This window comes from Mercenaria mercenaria, chromosome 13, assembly GCF_021730395.1.
Source record: "Mercenaria mercenaria strain notata chromosome 13, MADL_Memer_1, whole genome shotgun sequence".
NCBI classification, from domain to species: Eukaryota; Metazoa; Mollusca; class Bivalvia; order Venerida; family Veneridae; genus Mercenaria; species Mercenaria mercenaria.
The window spans coordinates 70,875,336-70,889,630 of NC_069373.1; the positions used below are offsets into that span (position 1 = coordinate 70,875,336).

Below are 14,295 nucleotides of genomic sequence, written 5' to 3' on the forward strand. Positions count from 1 at the left end.
ACCGTGAACATGGGTTTACCTAGGTTCACGTTTGTAAACAATGGTTCACGCTCGTAAACTCATGTTCATGGTCGTAAACATAGGTTCACATCCGTAAACAATGGTTCTCGGCAATCAAATTATCCAATAACTACATTCTTTGTCTAAAAACTAGGATTATCGAATAGTAACATAAGTTTTCGAGCGAACACACAGGATAACGGGCGTAAACTATAGTTTACTCTCTTGAACCCATGTTTACGTCCGATAAACTAGGTTTCTCGATTGATCTTTAACTTGGCTGCACAAGTTAATCAAGATGGTTCATCACAACAATACCCTATGCTCGCCTAAGTTTGATATGGAAAACCCATAATATCTAACATTTTGCAAACATCTTTCGCGCACAGTTTTCATTCGCTTTTTTGTGGTAGCCAGCCTTTCTGTACTTTCAGTGCTTTGATTACGCTTCGAATTATTATAAACAAAGGGCGCATTCGGCATTAAAACCCGTGTAACTCTGACTAGATCACCCGAGTTCACCTGAGTGACACGAGTAACAATTGTAGCCCGAACGCTTTATCGAGTAACTGAAAATGATGGAGAACGTTACCTATATGCTAACAGTTCAAAAGCTTCTGAGCTGTAACAATAATAAAGACTGTTGCTTCTTTTGACACATAATGACTTCATTTTCCAGAATAAACAGCTGATCAGATGAGACAGTATCCCTCGACCAGGGAAAGTTGTTGATACATTTACCATTTTCAACTACTTTTGTATATCTTGACAGGGGATCGGATCCGCAACCTTTAGCCAGGGACGTTGATCTATCACTTAGTCATGTCCATTGAAAAAAATATGTTACGAAAAGTTCAACTCTGCTGTCTCTATTCCAACATGCTAATGAATGTAATTTTTTTTTTAATGAAAATGTCTGTGTTTCAAATGACATAGCTGAATTCACCATGCTCACAAATAGCACATAACAAACAGTATGCTTTTTTTCAAACTGTGTACGTAGTACAGCCATGAAATGTGCTAAATGCTAGTTTGACTTTTAAAAGACCAAGTACCAGTTCTAGATGTTGTTCAGTTGGGTCCAACACCATTTCCTACAATCTTATATTGCCATATATGACTGACAGTCACTAATGGTAACAAATGTTCACTCTCCCTGGCAAGCTTAGCAACCTAAGTGCACTTTCTTAAGGAACTGACAACTCTACATCCGCATGAACTTAGGTAGACTGCAAATAGCCATGGAAGGAATTTCTTCGCTAACCGGATCAAACAGGTGACCTTTAGACTGGCTGTACAGTTCATCAACTACTGAGATAACTAGACAACAGTACCATATGTGTCTGTTGAAGGTTTGTCGACAAGTAGGGAGGTTGAATTTATTACTTATAACTTCAACATCAGTGCGTGGCTTCTTTTGTGGATTCTTTGTCCTTACACCCATTATGTGTTTTTAAGTCTAGATGTTATTCTCAAAGTTGTCCCTTGTGAACCTAGAAAGAAAACTTACAAGCTTTTAGAATCATATCGAGAACCCTCGAAATATGCTTGACATAGATATTGCTGTAAGAAGCAGATTTCTCAACCTCTGTCCTATTCAGCAGTAATTACGAGGGCAGGTTGGGTGAGGGGGGGGGGGGGGGGTCATGAATGACAAAAGAGCATTTCAAAGTTACTCTGCATTTAGAAGAAAGTAAAAGGTTTTAAAAGAACAACATTGACAGTACGCTCCACTATTCGAAGGCAATCGTCAGTATAAATGATTTTCGGTTCTAGAATTGAAATAATGATTCAAGGATTATTTGACTTGATTCTATAATCTGGCTTTAAAACTCTTAATAGTTTTCAACCCAGTACCGCCCTTAGTTTTGGCAAGAGCAACTTGACTACAAAAAAGGAAATAACTTAAAATTAAAGCAAATGTTATGGGACTTGATGTTTTTACCTTACTTTACAATCCTGAAGGCATGTGAGAAATTTCAACCCAATGCCCCCATTAGGTTTGGAGATAGCAACTTGCATGCAAACCCAACAATATCTATGCACAAGAAAGAGGGCATAACTTGTCTAAAATGAAGGTTATGGAAATTGATGCTTAAATTGAAATTCCTTTACAACACTGGAGACATGTATTGACGTTTCGATCCAATATCTGCATTTGTTTCCGAGATAGTAACTTGCATGCAAAAATTAAACAGCTTTTTCTAAGTTTAAACAGGGGGCATAACCTGGCCAAAGTTCAAGTAAGAGTTATGGAAGTTGATGCTATGTCCTTTGCAGCATGGCAGACATGTGTGAAGTTACAACCCAGTATCTGCATAAGTTACAAAATACAACTTGCATGCAAAACTTTAACCCCAAAAAGCGGTCTGACTCAAGTAGTTATGAGGCTTGTGATATGTTGATATGATCTTAATTTACATACCCGAAGAAATATGTGAAGTTTTAACCAAACATCTGCATTAGTGTTGATATACTATCTTGCATGTAAAACTTAAAACTGCATTTTCTAAATCCAAAAGGGGCATAATTTTGTCAAAATGCATATTAGAGTAATGGGACTTGATCAACTGTGGTTAGTTATACATGTATATAATGACCTTAAGATGTAAAATTAGGTTTCAAAGCAATATGTCTATAAATGAGACCCATAATTTACATTAGATTCGATCAAGAGATATCTAATGGGACTTGGTTATTTTGGTAGATCTGATGAGTCGAAAGACTTGTTTGAAGTTTCAATTCAATATCTTCTGCGTTTATTGAGATAAAGCCTTGATAGCAATTGCACCCAAAACTTTACAAGTTACCACCAACACCATGGTTAAAGTGTTAATGCATTCGGATACGATCACCCGCCTTTCCCAGCTTCAGGAGGTGGGTAGAATTCGGGTGACACAACTACCATCGCCCGGGTTACACGAGTTATACTCGAGTAATACCCAGGGTGACTCGGGTTAGCTCGAGTAGGTATGCCGAACGCGCCCAGTGTTTGGAATGGAGGACGGATCTGTCCGGAATTTATCTAACCCGGTGTACATGTAAAGTACAGGTCTGTCAATGGCGTCTTGTAAAACGAAAGTTGATACAAACGTAATGAAAACTGAAAGTACGGCTTTGAATTGTAGTCTTTCGTAATTTTAATGGCGTGCATGGGATATTTACGATATACTTTATTGAAAATAACCGCTATTCCTTAAAACGCCGCCGAAATATATATGTTTTACCTTTTTACTCGTTCGTAATAGATGCACATAATTTTGCGAGTGCCACAACCGGAAAATTGGCCCGAAAACAACTCTGCTGGCAATGTTCTGTCGTATAAGTTGCAGGAACTTTTTCAAGCTAAGACTTCTATCATATATTAATATGGCTGAAGTTATTTGAGAACATATACTTGTCTGAAAAAACTAGACATATATTGGAGCTGTTTATCTAGCCAACAAGTTAAGATTTTTGGAGATAAATTGCATAGAAAAGTATTCAACTTAATGGCATGATCATTTTCGTTTTTCAGAAAAAAGATGGTCGTCTGGTAATCTTGAGGATTTCCTCTCATTTCATCCAGCAGAGAGACCTGGATGGAGGGAAGCTACCATTGCTGGGGATATCAGTTCAATACCGTCAGTTTCTGACATGATAAAAAATATAGTAGAGTATGAAAAAACCTATGAGAAATTAAAGAAAACTACTGGAAAAACTGACAGAAAACAAATCAGTAAATATTTACTCACTAAGTTCTTATGCAATGTACAAAAAGAAGAAGATATTGGAGTGAAAGAGGAAGGGAAGACTGAGGACATCATGCATATTTTGGACAAAGAATGCAATATTGATGAGGCTGGGGCAAAAAGGAAACTTTCTGACTGTTCAACTGATATGTCACAGGAAAAGAAACTGTGTGTGGAAGATGAAAAACATGAGTCACCAGAATTTGATACATACTCAAGTTTAGAGGATGAACTTGGTGATTGTCATGGAAGAATATCAAGTTCAGGTGATGCAAAGCCATCAAAAACTGTATTAGAAACAAAAAATTTGTATAAAGCTTACAAGCACATCGCACATGAACTTAATAAGTCTAAGACTGAAACAGATATGTATGCTGTAGACAGTAACTCAACAGAAGCCGTTGATGACTGTAAAGGTGTTATAGATATCGACTCTTTGATTATCCACACTCATAGAATCCTTATGGAAGGTGTAATGAAGGAAAACCAGATGCCAGGAAGATTCAGTACAAATGATAGAAAAGCTAATTTCAAAGGCCAGGAATACTGGTATCCCAAATTTGAAGAAGAAATATTTGCCGAAGAAGCTGTTCAGACTTTGATTGACAAAGTGAATGACATTATGGATGACATCAGGTATAAGACTGTTTCAGATGAAGAGAAATATAAACTTTACTTCAAATGTTCCAGCCTTTTTCTCTTCGTGTTTCTTACCCTGCATCCATTTGCAGATGGAAATGGCAGGCTTGCCCGTTTGCTTGCAAGTTACAATCTACTCACATTCTCACCATTTATGACGCTAATCTACAATGTGTTCAGCTCATCCAGGGAATGTGATTATATTCAGGCATTAGTCGACACAAGAGAAGGTCTACAAATTCCAGAGAAAATAACTGCTAAAGATGAGGCTAGAAAGTTGACGATTTCTGTAATGCGTCAGAAACCTTGTGATTTGTGTTCCATGCTTATTGAGTCAAATTGGACAATTTGGCGACAGTTATTGGTCGGATTGGGTGACAGAAGTGTTAAGCTTTTTGAATGGGAAGTCCAGAATCAGAAATTCTTGAGCAGGACTTTTGAGGCATCTGAATCTGTTCAATAAGTTTATTGACCACTACTGGGGCACTAATGCATTCATATGTCAAGCACCATGATAATTAAGCCAGTTGATGATGCTTGTATTAGACTGTTACCTTAGAAATTGTTAATTCAAGAATGTGGCCAGAGCAGTCAGTAAGATCTTAGTGTTTTAAACTGTTTACATAGATTCCATAATTATGTTCCTCTTCAAAGAAGAGGGGTATATTGCTTTGCACCTGTGTTGGTCTGTCTGGCGATAGAGCAAATGGTCTCCGCCCAATAAATTGAGACCACGACCAAGAACCTTCAAACTTAGGAGCATGATTTGGCTTATGAAATAATGACCCATATTGTTTTTGGGGTCAGTAGATTAAAGGTTACAGGGGACTTAACCTTGAAAACTATTTCCACTCAATAACTCTTGAGAATCATATGAACTAGAACCTTCAAACCTGATAGCATGATTGGGCTAATAATGTAGATGACCCCTGTAGTTTTGAAGGTCAAGGTCACAGGGGCCTGAACCTTTAAAACAGTTTCTGATCAATAACTTGAGAACTATTTGAACCAGAACCTTCAAACTTAACATGAATGTACTTATAAAGTAGATGACCCCTATTTTAGATGGAGGGGTAGGGGTCAGTAAGTCACAGGAGCCTGAACCTTGAAACAATCCCTCCCATAAAATTGAGAATCTCTTGACCCAGGGCCTTCTAACTTGGTAGAATGATCTGGATAATCAAGATGATGACCCCAATGTTTTTTGGATCAGTAGGTCAAAGGTCAAGGTCACAGGAACCATGAAAACGGTTTCTGTCTAATAACTTGACAATGACTTGACCTAGAAGCATGATTGGGCTTATAAAGTGGATGACCCCTATTGATTTAGAATTCAGTAGGTCAAAGGTCAAGGTCATAGGGGCCTGAACCCTGAAAATGGTTTCTGCCTAATAAAAATAGCCCCAGAACCTTCAAACTAGACAGCATAATTGAGTTTACAAATTAGATTACCCCCTTCTGTTTGAGGGTCATTAGATCAAAGGTCAAGGTCTCAGGAACCTGAGCCTTGAAAACCGTTTCTGCTCAATAACTTGAGAACCACTCAACTTAGGATCTTCAAAATTGATAACATGATTGGATTTATGAAGTTGATGACCCCTATAGTTTTGGGGGTCAAATGTCAAGGTGATAGTGATCACAGGACTGAAAATGGGACAGTACATCATGGGGCCCTGTATGTTTTACAAACGTCTCTTGTTTCAGCTTCTTGATCCAACAGTTTTTCATGAATTTCAGCGTTATCTTATAAGAACGAGGTTGATTGCTCTAAGGGTGTAATAGAGATTTTCAGCTTACTTCGACGCGTACTGCGGACCACGGACTGCGAACTTACTATAGGGGTTTTCTCAAACTGTATATACGTTTTTATGCACATATTTAGCATGTAATACGTACTATCCGAGAAAAGACAGTTATAAGATTTATTAATATCCTTTGTATTGTATATATGAATTACCGATATACATGTATTTCGTCTTACAAGCATGCTTAACAGCGTGGGCGCATTAAAAAAAATATCGTTTCATCTTTTAGATCTTTTTTATTAATGCATCTACTCAAATCATTCTGCTACCCTATTTATAAACAAGACATTGCAAACTTATTCTTTTTATCCCCCTCCCCCCTTTCGAAGAAGGGGAGGGTATATTGTTTTGCAGATGTCGGTCGGTCTGTCGGTCGATCGGTCGGGCGGAATGTAGACCAATCCGTTTCCGGATGATAACTCAAGAACGCTTTGGGCTAGGATCATGAAAAATTATAGAAAGGTTGGTCATCACCAGCAAATGACCCCTATTGATTTTGAGGTCTGTATGTCAAAGGTCAAGGTCGAAGTGACCAGGAGCAGTAAAACGGTTTCCGGACAATAACTCATGAATGCTTGGCCCTAGGATCATGAAAGTTAACAGGGAGGTTGGTCATAACCAAGAGATGACCCCTATTGATTTTGAGATCTGTATGTCAAAGGTCAAGGTCGAAGTGACCAGGAACAGTAAAACGGTTTCCGGACAATAACTCATGAATGCTTGGCCCTAGGATCATGAAAGTTAAGAGGGGGGAGGTTGGTCATAACCAAGAGATGACCCCTATCAATTCTGAGGTCAGTATGTCAAAGATCAAGGTGACCCCGAACAGTTAAACGGTTTCCAGATGATAACTCAAGATTACTTGGGCCTAAGATCGTTAAAGTTAATAGGAAGGTTGGCCATCACAAGCAGATGACCCCTATTGATTTTGAGATCAGTAGGTCAAAGGCCAAGGTCGAAGTGACCAGGAACAGTAAAACGGTTTTTGGACAATAACTCGTAAATGCTTGGGAGTATAACGCTTGGGCCTATTATACGCTACTGAATTAAGTCAGTTTTCCCGGCCACGTTATCAGGATATAAAAGATGGCTACATTATAAATTTTAAACCATATACAGTGAGTTTTCATGAGTTTAAATCTTTGTCCAAGTTTCCCACAGCCGAGTATCTACACATACCCCCACAGCCGAGTATCTACACATACCATATGTATGCATGTGTTCGAAAAGGTACCCGACTAAAAAGGCTTTGTCAATAATGAAATAATGATAAAGACTAGTCTCGACTGCTGAGCTGGTTGTATCAAATGACCACACAGAATTGCTCCAATGGTGTCAAAAATATAATGTCGTTGACAATTCTATGCATGCACTGGCCATAAAACATTTTTAATATGATCTGAATTTGACCTTGGACACTTCCCATGCCTAATGTTCACAAAACAATTTTCGGTCTCCGCTAGGTTTTAGATCGACATTTTGACAGCCAGTTTTGATAGTACTTAAAGATTAAATTCCTCTTGAAACTGATGATCCATACTAAGTAGTCACTTTAAGATAGTAAATTTAAAACAACCTTTGTTACATGCAATTCTGATATCAGATTATGAAAATAAGAAGAGGCTATTTCCTTTGTTCATTTCAAAACATGCTGATGCACACTAATTCAGCATGTTTTAGCTAAAAAATGGTAATGTATTGGATCACGTTTCGACAGGGTTGAAAGATACATGTATGACAACTTCCTGTATGTTTAGACAAAGTGTTGAAGTAAATCATTCAAGATATTTCAGTAAAACTTCTATTTTATCGAACATTAGATACAATTATCAAAATTAATGAAAAACATTAACCTTTTCCGTATAGAAGTCTACGAGAACACGGTATTGATACTGTGCAACAAAAATTAAACGGGCTTTCATTTCATTCAGAATGATTTATTATTTTTTTCACAATAATATTTTGTACCGCATTTATTTTTTATTTTGTTGCAAGGAAAAACTAGTCTAGGAATTGTATGGACGGACACATATTAAAACCAGGAGTCGCCGTTATCTTCAAATCCATGTTTCAAGCTATATTTTAATGCATGAACATATTAAGCTAAGGTATTGTAGCACAGTGGGTTCGAAAGTTCACATGTCATGTCGTTCGATTCTCGTGGAGGTTAAGTAACGCCAGAAATGTCTCAAAATATAGAAACAAAATGTTAAAGCATACGGATAATTGAAGATCCTGCTTAACGCAAGTAAAATGCAGCAGAGTATTTAGATGACATCTTCATATTGCGATTACGTGTTTTAAATGTAGCCTGTTCACTATCCATATATTTTCAAACGTAATAGCAGATAATTATATCACAATACACTAATTTGTACAATGAAGGCAAAAGTTACAACACATATAGGTGAAAGAATCATATATACCCTAAGTATGTTTTTTTTTTTTTGCGAATATTTTGAGAAAACCCCTACTGTAAGTACGCAGTCCAATGTCCGCAGTCCGCGTCAAAGTAAGTTGAAATCTCTAATAGGAACTTTCTGAATTTTTAAGATATCTTTAGTAGTGTTACTTTTATGGTGGCCAAAAACGTACTTTAAAATTCCGGTCCTTGCAAAGTTTACTGTATTTATGATTTATGTCCCCCTCTCCCCCCCCCCCCCCCCCCCCCACACACCACACACATTAGGGAGACAATTGTTGTTGCCTATCGTCGTCCTTCCCATCCGTCACACTTCATTTTGTATCAATAACTTGAGAACCATTTTACCTAGACATTCAAACTTCATAGGGTGGCAGGGCTTATGGAGTAGACGGGGTCACTCCATCAAAGGTCAAGGTCACAGGGGCAACATGGAAAACCATTTCCGATCAATAACTTGAGAACCACTTGACCAAGAATGTTGAAACTTCATAGGATGATTGTTCATGCAGAGTGGATGACCTCTATTGATTTTGTGGTCACTCTAATAAAGGTCACAGGGACCTGAACATGGAAAACCATTTCCGATCAATAACTTGGGAACCACTTAACCCAGAATGTTGAAACTTCATAGGATGATTGTTCATGCAGAGTAGATAACACCTTTTGGTTTTGGAGCCCTCTCTTTTAAAGGTCAAGGTCACAGGGGCCTCAACATGGAAAACCATTTCCGATCATTAACTTGAGAACCACTTGATCAAGAATTTTGAAACTTTATAAAATGATTAGACATGCAGAATAGATGACCCCTATTGATTTGGGGGTCACTCTGTTAAAGGTCAAGGTCACAGCGAACAGAACATAGAATTCCATTTCCGGCCAGTAACTTGAGAACCATTTGACACAGAATGTTGAAACTTCATAGGGTGATAGGACTCACGTAGTAGATGATCCCAATTGTTTTCGGGGTCACTCTGTTAAAGGTCAAGGTCGCAGCGGACAGAACATGGAAATCCATTTCCAGTCATTAACTTGAGAACCGTTTGACCTAGAACCTTCATATTTCATAGAGTGATAAGACTTACAGAGTAGATGACTCCTATTGTGTTTGGGGTCACTCAATCAAAGGTCAAAGTCACAGGGAGCTGAACATAGAAAATACTTTTCAATCAATAACTTGAGAACCACTTGACCCAGAATGTTGAAACTTAATAGGATGATTGGACATGCAGAGTAGATGACCCCTACTGATTTTGGGGTCACTGGATCAAAGGTCAAGGTCTCAGGGCTGAACATGGAAAAGCGTTTCCAATTCATACCTTGAAAACCACTAGGCCCAGAATGTTGAAACCTACTTGGATGATTGGACATGCCAAGTATTGCAGCCAACCATCAGTGTCTCTTTGATTTTTGCTCCCCTATTGACTTCTTGCCTATTACCCCAGTCACACATACGGCACGGATTGCTACGTCTAGCCACGGATAGAATTGTAGTAATCCGTATCGATCCGTACCTGAGCTGTACGTATTGGTACGGATTACTACTTTAAGGTATGACTCAGGGACGGATAGATACGGACTACTACGTTTCTGTCCGTACCTAGACGTAGCTATCCGGGCCGTATGTGTGACTGGGGAATATACAACTAAGTATTGGGGGAGACATGTACTTTTCTACAAAAGCATCTTCTAGTTCATACTTTTATAAATTTTACCCGGAAGATGTTGCTTTTATAAATTCTAACTAAGATATCTAGAAAATTTTGTAACAGTCATTCGTCAACATATAAAGCCAAAATTGACACACTTTTTTTGTGTGACCAGAATGATAGAAATTACAGTTGAAAATAGTTTTTGAAAATGTTACCACCATAACATTCTTTAGAGTGATGTATAATATGAATTGTGTTGTCTTTATTTAAAAGAGAAAACATTGTAATAGAAAAGGTGATCAAACTGTTGTATTTATTACCTTCTTGTGTTTGGTTTCATGTTATTTTCTCCTGCACAAAATGCATATATCTTTACAGTTGTTTCATTATTTGACTTCAAGCTGTTAAGCATAAAATGCACTGAAAATATTTTTGATCATTTTTGTTTTGTATGTAAGAAATTTTAACCAGTAAAATAACATGTTTGATCAAATTGTCTTTTGTGTTCATTATTTTACCATCATTAACTTAAATGCCAAAGCTTGCGGGTGAGCTCTTTGCACTTATAGATTCTCTTTACACATGTATTGTACTTTACCCAAATGCACCTTCCCCTTTCCATATAATCTAAGGTAAAACTTATTCCATTATTTGCAGTTGATTCGGGCATATAGCATCCACAGAAGTTTTTGGCTTGTACTCTCCTCAGGGAAGGTGGAGTATTTAGATTTGCCCCTGCTTTGCTCTATTCTTCCTTGGAGTTTGTGACCTAGAATCGTCAATGATTATTATCCCCTACCAAGGTCGGAGAGATAGTTTTGTGGTTGTTTTTCTTTTCATCCAAAGCATTAGCTATGACATAGTTTGGAACATTCAAAGAAAACATAGCAATCTGCTGTACGGAAATGCCAACTAGCATGTTTGGTCAGATTCCCTGAGTAAGACAAGATATATGTATATTACAAAGTGATTTTTTAGGCTTAGCTGACCTGAATGGAAGGTATCGGATCATGTTAAGATAATTAGTCACCTTCATGTAGTGGACTCTCTCTGTAACTGCATGTCAATACTTCAGTTACCTTTTTTATTACAATTAAAAACTAATCCGTCAATGATAAATTGCATGCAAAACCAAATTTTTCAAAGTCTAAGAACGGCCAATATTTTAATTAATTTCAACGAAGTGTTCTCTCACTCGATTATTAAATATAAGCACATATGATGAGAAGGATGAATTGCCAATACCATGTGTTACTGAGATATAATTTGACAGAAAATTTCACGCAAAAAATATTTAGTTTTCAAAGTCAAAAAAAGTCATTAATCCCTGGAAAAAAACAGTCGACAAGTAATTAACTTGGATATGTGAGAAGATCTAGAAGAACTGTTTCAAGTTTCATTCAAATATATGTGTGTTACTGATAGGGCTATGTTTAGTGTTCAACCCGTTTACAGTTGGACACTACGCTTCCCTCTTTGATTGTGTCTGACGGAAGAGGGGGAGGACTCTATGATAAGCAGTTTATAAATCCTACCAGGACTGAACTGTTTTGATATTTGTCTTCTGGCCTGTTTCGTCGGGCTCTTAAGGGTGTTTCTCTTGTTGCTCTGTCTTCTGAAAAGGCATTGAGTACATACGTTTTTGGTTCTTAAGGTTTGCTTTTTATATATTTATACACGAGCATTTTTGTGTTTTACATGCCGTGCCTTTTTGTTTCCATTACGTGTGTAAGAGATTCACCTGGAGGGGATTACTTTTATTTACACTGTCCCGTGTCTTTGGAACATGGTGGGGGTAAGAGTGAGGTTGGGTGCGCACCATAAACCGGTTTAAGCTCCCCAGTGGTGTTTTTGCCACTGACCGTTCCAAGGCGGTGCCCCACTGTGTTCCTTTGTTTGTTCGTTTTGTCCTGATGTGTTGGCTTTGTGTGTGTGCGTGTGTGTGTTCCTTGTTTGTTCGTTTTGTCCTATTGTTTTGGCTCTGTGTGTGTGTGTGTGTGTGTGTGTGGTGCACGCGTCTGCGTGCTGTGGGTTTCGTTTTGAGGAGGCTGCGTTTTTGGTGCGTGGCATTCCCTGTTTGATATTTGTCTTTGTTTTGCTTTTTTGATAGCTTTAGCCGAATTTTTTAAATTGAAAAAGAGTCATATGTTACATTAAATTCAAGGTAGAGTTATCTTGATTGTTTCAGCAGGTGTGATCGGATCGGATACTTACAGCTTCAGTGTTGTTATATTTTCTGGTCCTTTGCGATCATGGGGTCCTTTCAACATGTGTATAATAGAGCTCCGCTTAAGCCGGTGCTAGGGACGTGAGAGATGTTGCACATTCCATTACTTCTCATGAACAGAATCAAACCGAGTCTGCTATTATTCTTCTTGGTTTTATTCTATGTTTCCAATGGATCTTCTTACAAATTTTATTTTCTGAGCTACAGCTTGATAATTAGTTGCAGGCAAAACTTGCACCAACGTTTCAGTCTAAATATATGTAGTTGTTACTTTAAAAACTTAGATACAGCTTAATACTTAGTTTCCGGGGACCTTCGTGGCCGAGTGGTTAAGGTCAATGACTTCCAATCACTTGCCCCCCAACGATGTGGGTTCGAGCCTCACTCGGGCGTTGAATTCTTTATGTGAGGAAGCCAACCATCTGTCTTGTGGAAGGTCGGTGGTTCTACCCAGGTGCCCGCTGGTGATGAAATATATTTAATGCACGGAGGGGCACCTGGAGTTTTCCTCCACCATCAAAGCTGGAAAGTCTCCATATGACCTATAATTGTGTCAGTGCGACGTTAAACTAAACAAAAATCAACTTTGTTTCATGCAAAAGTTCAGCCACATTTTCTAAGTAGAGAAATGGTCATAATTTACATTTAAACTCATTCAGGAGTTATCTTATTAGGTTTTTAGTAGGTCCATTCATGTGGAGAAGTTTGCAGTTACTTGCAATAAGAGGTTGGTACTGGTACAGAATCCAGTGACACTGGTTAGGTTAACTGCCCGCCATTACATAGTTACAATACTGTTGAAAAATGGCGCTTAACCCAAAACAAACAAACAAACTACACTACATGTGTTTATATGGGAACTGAAACATTGTCTTTATAAACAATTGGTCTTTAGTCAAAGATGGTCTTTAATAAGGTTTTACTCAACACGTTTGTTAGTTGTTTCATACCAAATATCTTAGGCCGACCTACTACTGTGTCAGGGAAGAGAGTTTTTGAAGCTTTTCCTATGTGAAACAGAAGACTTGCGGAATGGGACCACTCTTGACTTTGGTCTTCATTTATACAATTTCTTTGTTCCAAGTAACAATCTGATGAAGTTTCAGAACATTTCGTCAGAGGGTTATTGAGAAGAAAATGTTTTTTTACAAGTTTACGAGAGACAACAGAACATATGACCGCATTAGATCGTCTTATCCTATTAAATGCACTAAGAGACACTGGAAATTTTTCTTTAAAAGAAAAACATCTTCCTTAATTTTCAATGCTTGGGGAGGGGATATCCTCAATTTCTCTTTTTTTATACGCCCAAAGGAACGTATTATGCTAGATGCTGGTGAGAATTTCAATGACTCCACACTCCATCTCCACCAGTGCATGGTACACCTCGTCAAAAAGATCGTTATCAGCCTGTTTCTCCAACTCTTCAAAGTGCTCATTGAACCCTTTCACTATATCCCCTTCTTCGTAATGGGAGGTACCTACATGCAAGTCAGTTATGTATCTGGCGCCTTTCTTCCTTTGACTATTGACGAGTTTATGGAATAGTTTGGAATCATACTTTCTGTTCTCGTTTATCTTCTGTTTGAATTGAAAGTCCTTATTAGCGATTGCCTGTCTGTATGTTGCTCTAAACAATTTCTTAGTGGATTTTCGTTCAGTGAAAAGTTCGTTATCCCCACGAGGTCTCCCTGCTAACTTCCACCTTCTGTATGCTTCCTTGTGATTTGCCATCTTTTCGTGAATTTCTGCGTTCCATATTTTGAGTTTAGGTTTTGATTTAAACGATTTTTTAAGAGTCCCTGATTTTGTAGCCGCA

The 14,295-nt window shown here is 38.0% G+C and overlaps 1 protein-coding gene across 1 annotated transcript; it reads left to right on the forward strand.

The window, feature by feature from the left end:
- Positions 1–3,047: 3,047 nt before the first annotated feature.
- Positions 3,048–8,811, forward strand: LOC123529401 (uncharacterized). The gene is made up of 2 exons (XM_045309729.2): positions 3,048–3,109; positions 3,518–8,811. The coding sequence occupies exons 1-2, from the start codon at positions 3,061–3,063 to the stop codon at positions 4,831–4,833; spliced, it is 1,365 nt and encodes a 454-aa protein (XP_045165664.2). The 5' UTR covers positions 3,048–3,060; the 3' UTR covers positions 4,834–8,811.
- The last annotated feature ends 5,484 nt before the right edge of the window (positions 8,812–14,295 follow it).